Source organism: Ailuropoda melanoleuca, chromosome 8 (assembly GCF_002007445.2).
Source record: "Ailuropoda melanoleuca isolate Jingjing chromosome 8, ASM200744v2, whole genome shotgun sequence".
In the NCBI taxonomy this organism is placed as follows: Eukaryota; Metazoa; Chordata; class Mammalia; order Carnivora; family Ursidae; genus Ailuropoda; species Ailuropoda melanoleuca.
In genome coordinates this window covers 21,365,293-21,381,947 of record NC_048225.1, presented here as the reverse complement: position 1 = coordinate 21,381,947, position 16,655 = coordinate 21,365,293, and the positions used below count along the sequence as shown (strand labels likewise).

The 16,655-nt window shown below is 55.8% G+C and overlaps 1 protein-coding gene across 2 annotated transcripts in view; it reads right to left on the bottom strand.

The window, feature by feature from the left end:
- Positions 1-508: 508 nt before the first annotated feature.
- DCPS (decapping enzyme, scavenger) overlaps positions 509-16,655 on the bottom strand; it is a 37,463-nt gene continuing 21,316 nt past the window's right edge. Inside the window, exons 3-6 of one of the 2 annotated variants that reach the window (XM_002926450.4) lie at positions 13,403-13,548; positions 8,043-8,156; positions 2,777-2,887; positions 509-931 (exon numbers count right to left, since the gene is read on the bottom strand). In XM_002926450.4, the coding sequence (XP_002926496.1) occupies positions 665-931; positions 2,777-2,887; positions 8,043-8,156; positions 13,403-13,548 (638 nt within the window). In that variant the 3' untranslated portion in view covers positions 509-664. The remainder of the gene's footprint in view (positions 932-2,776; positions 2,888-8,042; positions 8,157-13,402; positions 13,549-16,655) is intronic. The other variant, XM_034666060.1, reaches the window with a different exon arrangement.

The following is a 16,655-nucleotide window of genomic DNA, read 5'->3' as shown; positions in this document are numbered from 1 at the left end:
AACAGAGGCAGAGGCAAGCTTTTTGGGGCTTGCATCATCTGATTCTTATTAAAACCCTCCCACTTCCAGGCGGCAATCCTTCATCCTTGTCAACAAGTTTATCGGCCGGGTTGACTCAACACACGGGAGATGCGATCTCAGTTCTGGGGAGGCCAAGAGGAAGTACTGTCAAAAGCACTCTATAGATTATTTCCAGAAAGTTTTTGTATTTGGTTTTTTGGGGGAACTCCTGGACACGTGGGCCTCGAAAACCATGAGTTAGAGACACCAAATGGGAAGAAGGAAGGGGGGGGCGTGAGAGCACAGTAGGAAGGACCGAAGACAGGGAGGGGCATCGTCAGATTCGGGACACAGATATCACCAAGGATGGTGTTTACTGGGATTTGGAGAAAGCCACTGGCACACATCTGGGTCAACTGCAGCCACCACCCCAGACTTGGCTCCTATCCCAGGGTCTTCCTACCCTGTTCTGCCACGCCACCTGCCTCCCCAGGCATCAGTCCACACCAAAGGAGACCAATACTTTATTCACATACTAAGGAATAAGCCAGTACAAAATACATTTAAAAAAAAAATTCACTTGGTGCTAAAAATCCAGCGGTCCCTCCCCAGCCCACCTCCGACCCTACACATCTGTGTTCTTTGCACAGCCCCTGGGTCGGACTCAGCTTCTCTGGGCCCCCTGCAGGAGCCTGAGCAGGGGGTCGTCAGCCCTGAGGGCGAAGGTGAGGGGGCGCTGCTGGTAGTGCTCGGGGTCACACTCCAGGTTCTCGATCACGTCCTCTAACAGATGAGCCCGCTCCACCCCCGAGCCGGGGGCCTCGAAGCCCAGCGCCGTGAAGTGCACGTGCAGGTGATAGTAGGAGGGCAGGTAATGCAGGTACACGCGGAGACGGTCTCCCTTCACCTGGTAGCGCTGCAGGATGGCTTCCTGGTGAGAGAGGGGGGTGGCAGGAAAGGGGTCACTGTGCTGCCCGCAGGCCCTCCTCTGGCCCGAATCCCCGACTGGCCTCTGGACAGCTGACAAAAACCCTCCAGACAGCTCCCTCCCCACAGTTCACCGCAGGTCTCTGCCTTCCATTCTAGGGAATCAACAAAAGCACATGACAGCAGCAAAGCGGGGGTTTTTCTCCTAAATAAAGGGAACAGTGGCCTCTGTCAAGGTTCCAGACTCCAACCTCGATAAAACACTGAAGCTCCTCAAAGAGTCGCTGCTGGGACTCTAGAAGTCCCAGTGCCTAAGGACAGGCCCCAGATGTCCAAGACTATGGGGACTGTCCTCCACGGGGATGACTGATGCTGACTTTAAAAAAGAACAGAGTGAGCTGGGGAACAAGGGTGACAGGGATGTGGCTGAGCCAAGGATGGGTGGAAGAGAGAGGACAGAGGAGGGCACATGGGACGGGCTGCCCCTAGAAGACCTAGGGAAGGTCTGCTGGACTCCCGGTGGAAGAGGAAAGCACCGACTCTAACCCTGACTCCCTCTGCCCACCCCCACCTTGTTCAGGGGTAGGGCCGTTTCTACCTAACTCCCCTCTGGAGCCTCCAAGGCTTGGCATTAACAGGAGACTCTGATTTCCACTGTGGACAAACCCCTGAGGAGGTCAGAGGTGAAGAGAGAAAGACAAGGGCCTCAGTGGGCTCAGAATATACCCCACAATTACATCCTGCACTTGGAACTTGGCCTGGGGATCTCTGCAGTGGTGTGAGGCCAAGGCCGGGGCACCCAAAGGCCTCCTGGGAATAAGTACGGCTGGCCTGTGAGGGTGAGGCTGCCCGAGCTGCCAGGCAGGTGGAGCATAGGCCCAGCATCTCCCTGAGAGAAAGGTGCCACTCTGCCATCCAGAGGCTGTTTCACGAGAGAAAGGAATTAGTCCACAAAGAGACGGGCAGCCAGAGAGGCAGTGATGTGGGCAGGCAGGAGGGAGAAGGCTGGGTAGGGTGCAGTGGCAAGGCAGCTGGGGTCAGAGGTCAGCAAAGAGCAGATGCAGGAAAGCCCTTCCCCCACGCCTGCGGCAAAGCCAGCGAGAGCAGCTCTCCGGCCAGGCACCCTGGTGACTGCGGGCCCCGGCACAGGGGCAGTGTCTTTGAATGCCTGAGTGGAGAAAACTCCGGGAGCTACCCGCACAGAATGGGACTTAGCAGCATCCCATCCACACACTGAGGCCCAGGGAGGTGAGATGATGAGTCCTGCCCAGGGTCACTCAGGTGGTGAGGGTCAGAATGTCAGAACCAAGACCACGACCCAAGATTCTAGACTCTCTTCCCTCACCTCCAGGGCTCCTCTTTAATTTCACGTGAGCCAGCCAACATCCCCGCACCAGGTACCCCGGAATGCCAGGTGCTACAGAACTCGGGCTCTGGCCTCGGGGCAGAGGAGGGGGTATGTGTGCGCACACATCAGAGTCAGGGTCCCATCTGCCCAACAACGGGTCTGGCACAATGTGACTGTCAGGAGCAGACACAGGGGATCCTGGGAGAGGAGGGGGACACCTGCAGGAGAAAGGCAGGGAGGCAAAAGCGGGAACCCAGGCAGAGGAACGGAGGCTGAAAGCAGAGCGGGAGGGAAGGGCAGGACCAGGAGGGAAGGGCAGGACCAGGAGACAAGGGCCTTGTGAGTCCATCTAAAGAGCCTTCGTGGGGTCCTGGGACGGGCAGCCAGAGAGAAGGCCCGTTCACAGATGGACTTCTGGGAAGGGTGAAGGGCCAGGGAACACCTGGGAACTGGAACAGAATTCCTCTGGGCTTCAGTGCGGATTTGGCCACGGCAGCTCACCTGGCCCTCCCGAAGAATGTTCCTGAGCAACGGCAGGTGCTCCGCAGTGAGGTCCCGGAGCGATCGGATGCCCCGGCGATGGCAGATGGCAATCAGGTACAGGTCATCGAGCTGCACAGAGATCGGCAAGGGTCAACGAGGCTCCTCGGCGGACAGAGCCGGGGGAGGCTGCCAATCCTGGAATCCTTCATGGAAGCCAGGAAGCACCTGCCCCCAGGCCTGCTGCAGTGCCAGCCACAGGCGATCCCATGGAGCCCAGGGCAGGACTGGCCCCCAGGCGATGGGGGCCTCCACATGCCTGGGATGAGTGGGACAGTCTAAGGACAGAACTTCTGTTTATTCTTCCTACTCAAGGATATCATATGGGAGTATTTATATACTCACAGAGCTGATGGGGGATGGTAGGAAGGAGAAGGTTCAAGAAAGTGCCAGGGACAACTCTTTCCCTCTAAGAGTTTATGGGCTAACAGTCTGTACATAAGTAGCTACTACAAGACAAAAAGTGACCGAAGTACAGGAAGAAAAAGGAAAGACTATCTAGCTAGGGTGATCCAGACAGGCTTCCTGGAAGAGGAGGCAGGGGAACCCAGGTCTTAAAGAGGTAGTGTTTAGAGAAAGGTCATTCTGGTAGAAGGAACAGTGGCAAAGGCTCAGAGGCAAGAAAGTATAGAGCATGTGAGGGGAAGAGGAAGCAACCTGATTTGTCTGGGGTGCAGTGCAGGGGAAGGGGTGTAGAAGGATTTGAAGGGTGAAAAGGGACCCTGGGGCCAGCTCGGCAATGAGCTCCACCGGAGTGCTAAACCTTTTTCTCTCTTCCCCTATGGCACAGAACTCAGAGAGCACCCTTCCTGCTGTCCTTCCTGAAAACAGCGCCTGGCCGAAAACCTGGAGGTTATAACAGTGCAAAGAACCAAAGTCAACAAGGTCTTGTGCCAGAAGGGGAATGAACTCTTCCTCTGCCCAGAAAACCTTCCCGCCCCTCCCCGCTCACTCCAACCCTGGCCCTGGCCGATTATCACATCCATGTGCAAGGCAGGCCCCGGATGCCAGGGCTCCACGGAGCAAGGCCCCGGGGGAACCCCGCGGCACTCAGCCGGGCAGTATGAGCTGCTGCATTCCTCACGGAAATAATCTGGGGTCCATGAGTCACCCGACCAAACCCCCAAGGGCCCCAGTTTGAAAACTGAGGAGGTTTCCCATATGGTGCCTGTTGTCCAACTGTGCCTCTTCATGCCAATGTCGTCTCTTCATACCATAGACATTCTTCTCGAACAGTCTGGGCTCTCTGCCTCAGACCTGCTACAGATGAGCCCCGTGGGAACCTCCAAGCAAATGGCTAAACTGTGCCTACCTAAGCCGTAGTCTGCCCACAAGCCCCTTCTAGACTCTCCCTCCTTAGGGCTTGTGCCCAGGACATTTTCTCTCTCTCTCTCTCTCTCTCTCTCTCTCTCGCTAGGAGCCCAAGAAGCCGGAAACAAAACTGCTTGAACTTGGGGTATCTGCACGCCTGTCGGTATCTTCAGCTGTTCTTATGTGTCACTGTCACGGACTCTCAGATAATAGCAGCATTTGTTTTAGATGATGGCTGCTGACAAATCACAAACATGACATTAAATCACACCTCTCTGCTCCACAGGCATGGAATGAGGCATGAAGCCGCTGCTGGGTGTCTGCTCACAGGCTGCGTAAGACAGGGAAAAGAAACCCATTCTTTGACAGCAGACAAGGCCCTACATTTTCTGCAGGCCGTTCAAGCACCTCCCCTGCCCCCAGGCCCAGAGAAAGGGTCTGAAGAAGGCTAGACAAAGAGCTGGCAAGGGTCTCAGACTGGGATCCCCGAAGGTGGCCATCGATCACTCCAGGCAGGCTAGACACTATCAATCTCTTTTTATAACACAGGAGCAGAATCAAAGAAACAGCTTCCTGGCAAGGGGCAAGATGGAGACTGGCTGGAGACTCGGGGAGCCGTCTCTCCACCTCTGGAGTGACCCAAAGGAGGAGTTTCCTGGTCTGGGCACTTTAGATCAGAGAACCTACCTGAGATGAACTGGAAGTAGACGTCGTGTCCACAGAGATAGATCTGTATAGACTTACACACACAACATGCAAAGACTAGACCTGGAAAGAGAGACAAAGAAATCCTCTCTCCTGAGAAACAGTCCCTTCAGGCGGAGGGAAATGGAGGAGTGTGGGCTGAGGGAAAAGACTTCCGCTGAGCTATTTGTACTACTTGGCATTTTTACTGCGTTGTCTGCTTGTCTGCGAGGAAGGAGCAGAGGGCTAGCTGAGGACAGAGCACAGGCTGACACCCCGCAAGCCCCCGCCCCCCAGGTGGGATCTGTGTGACATTCCTCAGGCACTCCCCGCTGCCCTAAAGCCAAGGGAAGGAAAAGCAAATGGTTAACTTAGATTACACTCCTGACGGGAGTCTCCCTCAGTTTACAAAGGTTTTAGTGATTTACAAGAAAAAGCCTTCTTATCAATAACCTAACTTCCGGAAGGAAACTCCCAACTGTCTTAATGTTAATGCTTTGCTAAGAGCGAAAGACTTGACAATGGCAAGGCCTCTGGTATCTTTGTAGGTCCTCTTTAGCATACGACAGTTCTTTTGAAAACCTCCTTTTTTCCTTACCCCCAGCTCCCAAGTATATAATCAGCCACCCCTCACAACCCTGGGTCAGCAGCTCTTCCTGCCCACGTTGCCTTGATAAAACCACGTTTTTGCACCAAAAAGAGCCTCAAGAATTCTTTCTTGCCACGTTTTTGCACCAAAAAGAGCCTCAAGAATTCTTTCTTGGTTGCTGGCTGTGTACCTCACCTACATTCCCAAGCGACATCACACGTATTAACTAGACCTAAAAAAAAAGGAAAGAAAGAAAGAAAGAAACAAACAAACAAATAAAAGAGAATATACAGGCGATGTCTTACAAGAACTGGGGAAGGGATATTATAAGCTCCAGGGAAGCAAGATTCTCTAGCAGACATTAGGCATTTGACAAATACATGTGGAGTGGACAGATGGGTAGACAGATGGACAGGTGGACGAAGAGGCTCTCTCATGCTGGGCCAGCAGTTGGGAGCGATCTTTATATCCTTTCGGGAGAAACAGCAGCAGGAGGAGACTCCAGGGTGGTGAGGAAGGCTCCTTAAAGCAAACACCAGAGCACCCCTTTCCTCAGTACCCCCTGGTATAGGGACAAAGAAAAGAAGTCCAGGCCCGGTCTGTCTTGCCTGCTGGCTACACTGGCAAGTTCTAAAGGAGATGTCTTGCCTGCTGGCTACACTGGCAAATTCTAAAGGAGATGTCCACAGCTTTCGGTCACAAGCCAGGGATTTCGGTCACAAGCCAGGGATTCCAGACAATGAAATCCGGCACCACCAAGAGACAGGCGCTAATTAAGCAAAGGTTAAGAACAATTGCACCTGTATGGCCATCAAAGGAAGTCTGACATTTAAGGGGGCCTATTCATAAGCCCCCGAGGGTGAGCCGCCCCTGCCCTGTGGCCGGGAGCCCAGTGTAGTTCTGAAGACTTTTCTGTCTTAAGGGGACAGACAGGGCAGTTCCACTGGCAGGCTTAGCAGGATGCCTGCCAGCACAAGGTCAAAAGAAGGAAAGTTTTCTTCAGTCTTCAAAGATCTCGTGAGGTCCAAGTAGCTCCTCCTACCTCATATCCCATCCCCCATGGCCCAGTCTGTGACCCAGGGCCTTCGGGCACAGGGCTGCGGATGCGACAGACAGGGGGCTCGCAGAGCTGTACAAAGGCACAGCCCAGGGCTGTCACCAGCACTCCTATTCTGTGGCCTTGTCCCGGCTCCCCAGACAACTCCAGAGCCAGGCCTCGCTTCCGCCCTTAAGGCCTGTGGTGGGGATAAGCTGCAGGGCTAGGGGTGGGGGGAGTGGACCTCCACTACACCACCCCACCGGTGGGCAGTCACCTCCTTTGGTCTTACCGGGCTTGAACAAATCACCACTCAGTGCTACAGCTTCTGAAAACTCCCTTCCGAACCCCTACGGTTACTTCAGGAACTCCCAGGAGCCTCTCTTAAGAGACAGTTGGCACTCACTTGCCTGTGCGCCTCTGAGCTGAAATCCTGTCCCTTTACCCCACCCACAGGCCCTCCGCCCACTTTCTGGGCAGTGAGGGAGTGGCATGGTAGGTCTAGAAATCACCAAATCAAAACCGAGTAAACTGCCGACGAGCGTGGTTTGGGACCCACAGGCAGGCCGTGACCGAGGAAGAAGGAGGGAAGGTGTGCGCGGAGAGGCCAGGAGCCAGACTCCAGAACAATACCTGTAAGTGAGGAGCCCAGGACGCAGAAGGGTCTACCCAGGGGCAGCACGGCAAACCCAAGCTCAGAGACTCAAGATCTGACTTGGAAGAGAGTTCACCTACTCTCCACTTCCTATCCAGCAATCCCATGTCTGGCTTCCTCAGCCTCACGGCGGCCCCTGGCTGGCCACAGGCGGAGCCTGGCTCAAGGCCGCGCTCCAGGCCACGGTGGGCGCAGCACTTCCCACCACACGGTGCTCTGCCTGTCGCTGATACTGTCGGCATATAACAGTCCCCCTGAAGAGGAGGGGGTGCACTACGGCTGGGGTGGTGGCTGGTGTGGCGGGGGGGGGCAGGGGGCAGGGGGGTTGGGGGAAAGAAGAGCAAGACAGAGGGAGGCTGCAGAGGGGTGAATCAGGTCAGCTCTGCTGGAAACCTGCTCCTTACGAGCATGGAGGTGAGAGGCATGGAGACGAGGAAACTGAGCTGAGAGGCTCAGGTGGAAGCCTGAGCCCCTGGAAGACCCCTCTTGGCCGCAGGTGGTGGAGGGGACCCCTCCTGGACTGGGCGGTAGAGGGGACTCTTTGGGTTGGCTGCCATGGCTCCTTCCTATCCGCACTTCAGATCACAGGCCTGCCTGGATCTGCTGGAGGCCAAGGGCATGGAGAGAATGTAAATAGTCCTCCTCAGGGTTCCAGGTGCTCCTGGAAGGGAGGGCGGCAGCTAAGCCACTTGGCTGGTTAAAGAATGGCCCATGTGGTTATGGATGCAAACATCACCCTATTTTTCACCCCCTGGGTGAGAGGAGAGCCAGGAAGAACCCTACGCTGACACATGAAGGTGTAACGTTTGTGCCCAGCTCGGGCCTCCATTGTGGGCGAGTTAACACCCGCACAGGGAGAGACCAGCATGAGACAGAAGGGCAGGATTAAGGAGGACCAGCAACCAGGAGCAAGTCCTGGGAGACCAGAGAGTCCCAGCAAGAAAGCTTTTACCTGCTGTTGGTTCCACTTGAGATCGGGGATGAGGACAAAGCCATCGGAGGGATCTGGGTTCTCAAAAACAATCCGGTCAGCTTCTGCCTTCTTATCGAGAATGTTGTATACCCACTGGAAGGAATGGGGAAGAGAGAGGGTTCACATAGCTGCTCACAACCTCCGGGGAAACACCATACATGGGGCTAGGTATGCTCTCTTGGGCCCCCCTAGGGAGGACAGCCAAGCCAGAAAGGGCCACTAGGCTCAGGGGGGGTCTACGCTCAGGCTGCCTTGTCCCCATCACTCTGCTCTTGGGGGGCCAGAGATTTCCCCTCTCCCACCACAGCCATTCCCTTACGGGCCATCACAGCTTGGACTGGGGGGACATGCTCCACTTGGCCTCACAGGCCTGGTCTATGTCCATCCCCTCCATGCCCCCAGGACTCTGGGACGGCTATCTCCATAGACCCCTTCCCACTTTATTCAGGGACCACAGGCACAGTCACTCAAGTGGGGAGCTCCTTCTACACAGCGGGGCAGGAAAGGCTGCGGTCCCAGACATGGATGTGTGTGGAATTCCCCCCCCGGCTGGGTGGAACTCTCGCTAGTGGTGGGCTTGGTGCCTCGACCCACCCAGAGCCATGGCAGTCTCAGCTGACACAGGCCCTGCATGACACAGCAGAAGTGGCACAAGCCGGAGACAGCAATTACACAGACCTTTCCTGTCAACCCAGGGCCTCTGGCACCACCCCCGCAGACCTTTCTCAGCCGCTGACAGTCTTCAGAGAACCCTTCCTTGAGTTCTGTGTGGATCCCAAGGATGTCCTTTTACAATTAGGGTCCTGGTGGCCTCTCTGAAGAAGCCAGCCTGCAGGGAGGTTAAAATAAGAAAGGCCCTGTTCTCACAGGGCTCAAACCCACAGACCTCCTCTCTCCTCTACTTCCCCAGAGCTCTGAGTCAACTCAGCTTCAAACCTGAGAGAGGAGCCTGCCGGAGTGCCAGAGACAGGGCAGCAGCCAGGCTGGCACTCAGAAGGGCCTCCCAGCTCGCGGAGGGGGCGGATCGGGAGGCCACGGCACCCACACAACCAGGCCAGTGGAGGGCTCCTCTGCCCACTCCCGGGAGTTTGGGCACGAGTGGGGTCCGTGAAGGCCAGGGGCAGTGGGAGCTGGTCTGGAGTCTGCACACCTCATCCCCTGAGTCCACATCCCCGGCTCTTGGCCGGATGGCTAAGGTCAAATGTGACTATCTGAGACAGAGAGGAGGGAGCAGAGGGTACCTGCCGGGGAAGATCCAGGGCTCTCAGACCACCACCCCCTGGTAAGACCCAGAGGTTAGTCACAATGTGGCCACCCACTACAAAAGAGGGGCCTTCCCAAGAATGCTAGCTGTGCCAGCCTCCCAAGAGTGGGCTGGAGGACAGCCAGCAGCGGCTTCCTTGGGCAGCACCGGGGCCACAGCAATGCCCAGCATGTGGAGACTCTCCCACGGAGGCATTTCCTTTCCCACCGGAAGGCTCACTGGGAACATACTGCAGGAAAAAAAAGTCAGCTGGAACCTGACCGAAAGTACCTCAAAAGTAAAGGGGAAGACGGAGGGGGATGACGACACTCTGTGGAGAGCTCTGGAGCGGCCTCCCAGGGGCCCTGGCTGCCTCTTGCCCACAGATAAGCCACCCCCACTTGGACTGGAAAGCTGTGTGATAGTTGATAGAGACCGAACTGGTTCCGGGGCCCACCCACGCTTAGTGTCCTCTCCCACCTCCTCACTAACTAGCTGACACCATAGGAAGTGGGGTACTCTCTCTGAGCCTGTTTCCCTGTTTGACAGGGGCAAACAATACCTCTGCGTCAGGGTGGAGTGGACTGTAAATAACTGACAGCACCCAGCACAGTGTAGGCCCGAAGAGCAGGGGAAGGCGCTTGGAAGGCTCCCACGTGAGGTGGCATCGGGCTGCAGCCTTGTGATGACGACAACACGCGCTCTGCTGGAGGCTGCAGCCCCGAGAGAGGAGGTGAGCACAAGTGCGGTGGTGGCGAGCAGCCCTACCATGTGCCCGGTCCTAAGGGCCTCCAGGGACTCCCACTCACACGCACTGGTGTCCCCGTGTGGCAGGTAAAGAAAAAGCAAGCACGAGAAGTCCACCCAATTCCAATCCAGGGTCTGGCCCCCAGAGCCCACACTCCAGACCACGTGGGGAAGGCCTCTGGGAGAGCCGGGCAGGACGTGAATCTATGAGAAGCCCCAGGACAGCAGCGCAGATAAGAAGGGGAGGGGACCAGGGAACAGAATTCACACAAATCACAGGGTGGGGGCGCATGTAACGTGCAGCGAGCCCATCAGAAAGCAAGCCTGGGAGACCCAGCCAGCTCTGGCCTCTGGAATGCAGCTGGCACAGCTTCCTTCAGTAGGTGACACTGGCAACTCTCCTCCCTTGGGATATCTCACTCCCCGTTCACTCTCCTCCTGCTTTTCTGCTCACCCACCTGCTGGGCGCTCTCCTCCTGGCCACCCTTCACCTGCCCAAGCCTCCAGCAGTCTCAGCTCTGCACTCCCCCGGCCCAGGCCCTGGAATGGGCCCTGCATGTGCACTCAAGGGCAGCTACCCTTCCGGGGCCCGGTGCATGCTGGGATCAACAGGAAGTATGTGATCTGTGGCACTTCTCTCAATCCCCACTGGGACCCCAGTCACACTCTGCAGGCAGGGAGCTGGGTTCAGAAGTGCAGGGCTCACACTGCTCTGAGACAGCAAGTAAGAATCCAAACCCTGGGCTGACACTGAACCTGATGACTCACAGACCAACAGGTTTAGCCTGATGGTCCCTAACGCTCGGAACCCAGAGGTTGGAAGGCATCATTTAGTGAGGAGTTAGCAAGCACCTCAAATTTGAGGAGCGAAACAGGGTAGTCAGCTGATAGCGCAGGCGCCAGGGTGATGCTGCCCGGCTGTGAATCCCATCTCCAAAGAGTCGCCGAGGTTCAGTGACGTGATGCACACCGCAGAGAATGCTGGAACCGTCCCTGGCACCTGGTGAGTGCTCACAAGTCCTAAACTAAACTGACTGTCTCCCACATAAGCCCTCTCTACTGTCCACGTCCCTCGTCCTGGCTAATGACCCCACGACCTATGCACGACCACCCACACGGGACCTGGGCCCACCCCAGACTCTTTGCTTGCCTCTCCAAATCCGCCACCTTCGAGTCCTACTTCTCAAATCATTGCTGAAGCCTTCCCCACTGCCTCGGCCTCGGTCTAGACCCACGCTGGCCCTTAGAGCCACACTCGCTAGACTCCAATTCTTTAAATCTCATGGAACCCATATGCTGAAAACCGTTTAGGGGACCCTCAGTGCCTATGGCAACTGTTCTGAAATTTGATGATTACTAGAAACAGCGATTAAAAAAAAAAATACAGATTTCCCACCTCGACTCCCTGCACATTCTGATTTAGGAGACGGGGAGTAGGGCCCCATGCTCTGTATTTAAATCTCCCCTGACAGTCCGATGATCAGCAAGGTTTGGGAGCTCCTGGTCTCCTGACAAGGTGCACCCGCCTGCTCCTGGCCCCTGCCCGCCTCCTCCTGTTGTCTCCTGCCAATACTCCAGGCCTCTGTGCCTCTGCACACGCTTTTCCCTCTGCCTGGAATGCCCTTCTCTGACTTGTCCACCCGGCAAACTTCTATTTGTCCCTGAAAACCCAACTGGACGATCCCTTCCTCCGGGAAGTCCCCCACTGTCTGAGCTGATCAGCCCCCCTCATGTCACCACTGAACCTCGTATACACACCACCTGCGGGATAGTACTTATCCCATCATACTGCACTGGTCAGACTCCATGGCTGTCTCCCCTCTAGGACTCTGGGGGCACTGCAAGTGTTTACCTTGGCGACCCTCCAGAGCCTAGCACATGGGCTGGGACACAGTGGATGCTCAACAAATATTGTCCAATAACTGTTGTCAGTTGAGCCGAGTGCTTGTAAACTTAACTATTAGTCAAGAAAAAAAACACATGAATGCTTGGGTCAAACAGAGCTTGGGAGAGTAGTGAAATTTTGTATTATTTTCCAAGAGGAACTAGACAGCGGTGTAAAAGAAGGTACACACCACTCATACCAACTTGAAGAGCTTCCTTTTTTGGACCCATACTTGTGTAGTCAGTGCCACATAACATATATTGCAGGAGATCCCTCTAGGACGCTGGAGAGCAGCAGCTCTATCTAGGAAGAGGGACACAGCTCTCCTTTCCACTTAGAAGACAGAGCACGTGCAGGGACTGCACGCTTGCCAGCTTGAGCCGGCGGAACTGGTGCAAATACGGCCCAGGGGGCCCAGGGCTAACAGCTGGTGGGGTCTCCCCCCGTGGGAAAGTGGGCTGTCAGCACACAGGGCCTCCTGCGCACTCGCCAACCACCGTGCCCTTGCTTCTCCCAAGTGCAACGGAGCTGGCAGGGCCCCCACGGCGGGGGGGCCTTCTGGCCTGGGGGAAATGGCTCCGAGTGTCCTGTATGTGAGTGCCTGCCACTACCACGACCTGAATCCTGGGGACAGTGGGTGCGAAGTGCTCAGAAAACAAGGGGGAGTGACGGAGAGTCGGAGATGGTGAGAGCCAGTGAGTGAGCAAGGAAACGCCTCATCCATCATATTTAATGCTGAGCATTCACTCGGGGCCAATTTCAGGCACAGGCTCTGGTTGGCACTGGGCCTCGGCCCAAGGAGGAGTCGGGATCTCTAAGCTGAGTGGCCTTGCATCTGCTCTAGTGGCTGAAGACGCTGCCAAACCTCACATTAGCCCCTAAGCGAAGAGTCCTGCACTGAGCTGCCGGGGCCATCAGGACCCCGCCCTCTGGGGAGCGAATGCAAGGGGAAAGAGTGAATGAAGTCTCTACTCGGGCTTTGACTCCCAGAGGCGGAACTGGGAATAAAAGTCTCGACTAGGGTAAGGGGGAGACGCTGGCATCGGTCTTGACCCATTCACAGACGCAGGTGAGGGCAGAGCCCCTCTGAGATGGCATCGGTGCTGCTGGAGACACAAATTCCTCAAAGGCCTAGGGGCTGCTCTGAGAGGCCCACAGAGCCTCAGTGGCACGCCCATGACCAGGGTCAATTCCCTTCTCAGTGAAGCCTTCTCTGACCATCCTGGATAAAAAAGTGACCACCTCAGCTCAGAGCTCCCCCTGGGCCACTCAATCTCTCCTGTCTCATGCCGTAACTTCCACATTTGTGTGCTGACCCCTGCCCCAGGAAGTACATAAGCCCCATGAGGGCAAGCTTTCCACTGTGCTCTCTGCCCGACCCCAAACCTGGCCCCTGACAGAGCCCCGAGAGAGATCCACCGGCCATAGGGAGCACTCCATGTCCGTATCCCCTGGGCCAGTCACCTGGATGCTGAGGCTCTGGGACTCCAGGTGGGGTAAGGTGATGTTCTTGTAATCGCTTCCCGTCTCTCGGACCAGACGGAGGTCCTGGCGCAGGTACTTTTGCAGGTGCTTCTCTGTGGCAGGGTAAACCACGGTGGTCTTTACGTCTGCAATGACAAACACAGACCGGGACTGCAACGTTAGGCGTGCTCTCCGCACAGGCCTGTCACACTCCGGTCCCCAGCAAGGCGTGGTGACCCCGACCCCATCTCTGAGTCCCCAGTGAATGGAGCCAAAGACTAAGAGGTTACAGTCACCTGGAATCCCCTCCCACGGCGCGCCTCATGCTGGGCAACTCATGAGGTGAATCACACTCAGCATGTGGAAGTCACAGGGTTTTCGCTGGTGGGTCACTGGGCCCTTCCCTCTCTATGTTCTCGGCACAGGAATGAAAGGTTTTGGACACTTGTCACGTAACAAATTTCTTTGTATGTGGCTTTTTGAACCCAAAGCTGAAAATCTGACTTAAAGGTAAGTGGCCTCCCCTCCTGCAAAGCAGTGGGGCGTAGCTCAGCGGGGCACAGCACAGTGAGTAAAGGCACGGACTCTAGAACTGGACTCTGTGAGTTCGAGTCCTGGCTCTGCCTGTTCCTTCCTTGGTACTCTGACCCTGGCCCAGTTCTTTAACCTTTCCAAGCCCTGACTTCCCAGTCTGTCAACTGAGGATAATAATAGCTCCTAATGTCCCAGAGCTGGGAGGATTAAACAAGTTAATACCTGTGAAGCACTTAGAACAACGTCTGACCCAAAGTAAATACAATGTCAGTGCTGGCTATTTTTAATCGCCATGTCTCAACCTTGGCACCACTGACATTTTGGCCCAGATACATCTTTGTTGGAGGGGCTGTCCCGTGCATTGAAGATGTTCATTAGCAGGATTGCAGGCTTCTACCAGGATGCTAGTAAAACCCTCTTTCCAGCTGTGACAACCAAAAATGCCTCCAGACATTGCCAAGTGTCCCCTGGGGGGGATGAAATCGCCCCCAGTTGAGAACCGCTGTTTTCATCAGCAAGAAATCTTGTAGTTTTCCCCAAACAGACTCTAGGCTAGGGTCCTGGTCCAACACCACCTGGTTTTGGTTAAATCCTTTTCCCTATTTCTAATAGCATCTGCTACAACTGTTATCATTCTCCATACGCAGTGCTTCAACATAGATGTTAAGAGCAGGAAAGGAAAACGGTATTCTAAAACCCCAGGAAAGCCCAGCAGGCACATTTTAACACTCCTGGAAATTCCTGCACTCACCTAGCTACCTGCAGGACCAGCTAAGAACCACCAACCTCTACTTTCGTACTTGGTCTAAGGATGTAGGTGCCTCGAATCCCCATTTCACAGGTGAACGAAAGGGTTCACAGGAGTCAGGACACACCCGATGTCATGCCGTGAGCTGTGGCAGAGGCCACAATGGACCTGGGGTCTCCTTCCCCTAAAGCTGGGGCTCTTCTACCACCTGCCTGCTGGCCCCATGTTACTCTGACAGCCCGGTGGAGAAGGCCCGAGGTGCTACACCAAGCACACAACTTCGGGAAGGCTCAAAGGCCCTGGTCCATCGGCTCTGGGTGGCAGAGCAGCACAGCGCAAAGACACAAGCTCTGGACGTGAGCTGACAAGACGCTCTCCCCTTCCTGGCTGTGTGACCTCGGGCATATAACCCTTCAGAGTCCCCGGTTTCCTCATCTGTTAAAGAGTGAATAAAATCTGTCCCGTGGAGTTGTCACCAACATTAAATAAAACACATCATCTGGACCACTGGAGGTACCCTGTCACCCCACTTCATGGGAATCTCTGGGTCTGACCCTAAAATGGTCACAGAGGCCTCCTCACAACCCTCTGGGCAGCAGCAAAGAGATCCTCCCTCGTCGCTCCCTAAGAGCCCTGGGTGACAGGCTAGTGGTCAAGTACACCAAGAACTCAAGAGGCAAGAGAACGCCACCAACAGACCGACTGGCATCACCCTGACTTGCAGCGGGCTCTAGATAAATCCTTATCAAAGTACAGCTGGGCAGAGAAGATCAGATTCTGCTGCCAGTCAGCCTGGGTTCAAATCTGCACTTCGCGGCTACGTGACCTGGACGCGGCGAGAAGTCAGTGAGCAGTAGATGGGAAGCCCTTAGAAAGTGCCCCCACACACAGAAATGTGCTCTTCGCATGCTAGCTGTCGTTGTTGTTGTGTTTGCGGTTACTCTGGTAGCCCGGGCTGGCAAAGCTGTGAGCGACGGTGCTCCCTCGCTACGAGGGAGATGGCCGGGGACAAAGGCAGCATGCACACTGGAGAACAGCCTGTCCCGCTGGCCAAGAACACACAGCCCTGGGCTCACGGCCTTGGGCTCCCTGGCTGTTCCAGATCAGAAAGCCACGGGGCCCGTGAGCACGCCCCTGTCTGCCAAGGCTTGTCAAAGGCTGCCCAGCCACCCAGGGTGCTGGGAAGCAAGGGCCTCCCCAGGCCAGCCCCCTCCTGCCTTCCCTCTCAGTGGCAGGGAAAACACAAAAACACAGTTTCCAAAGGCTCACTTCCTGCCATCTTTCTTCCTTTTCTGAGAAACTCCGGCCTGGATGCAGAAGGCCCACCGGTGGACCCTGGGCCCCCGAAAGCCAAATCTACTCCTCAGCATCCAGTCTGTCAGACCACCAGAAGCCGAGGGCAGGGGCAGGGCAGCCTCACACACTGGCACCAGGGGTGAGGGCTGGCTTCCGTGCCTCCTGAGGGGCTGCCCCCCTCAAACCTGGACCACTCCCCTGGCTTCCTGTCATGGTCTACACAACCCTGGGCCACGTTGCCCCAGCCCTCTCCAAGCTCACTGACCACCATCTCCCCCTTGATGTCTCTGCCCAAGCCACATGGACCTTCTTACAGTCAGTCCCACTAACTCACATCCCATCTCTACACCTCTGACTAGCTGCTCCCACTGCCGGCAGGCCTCCCGACCTGAGTCAACAGCACAGCTCTCCGACAGCCCAGCTTAAGAAACTCCTCTTCCGGGGCGCCTGGGTGGCACAGCGGTTAAGCATCTGCCTTCGGCTCAGGGCGTGATCCCGGCGTTGTGGGATCGAGCCCCACGTCAGGCTCCTCTGCTATGAGCCTGCTTCTTCCTCTCCCTCTACCCCTGCTTGTGTTCCCTCTCTAGCTGGCTGTCTCTCTGTCAAATAACATAACATAACATAACATAACATAAATAAATAAATTAGAAACTCCTCTTCCTGTGTCGCTGCCTG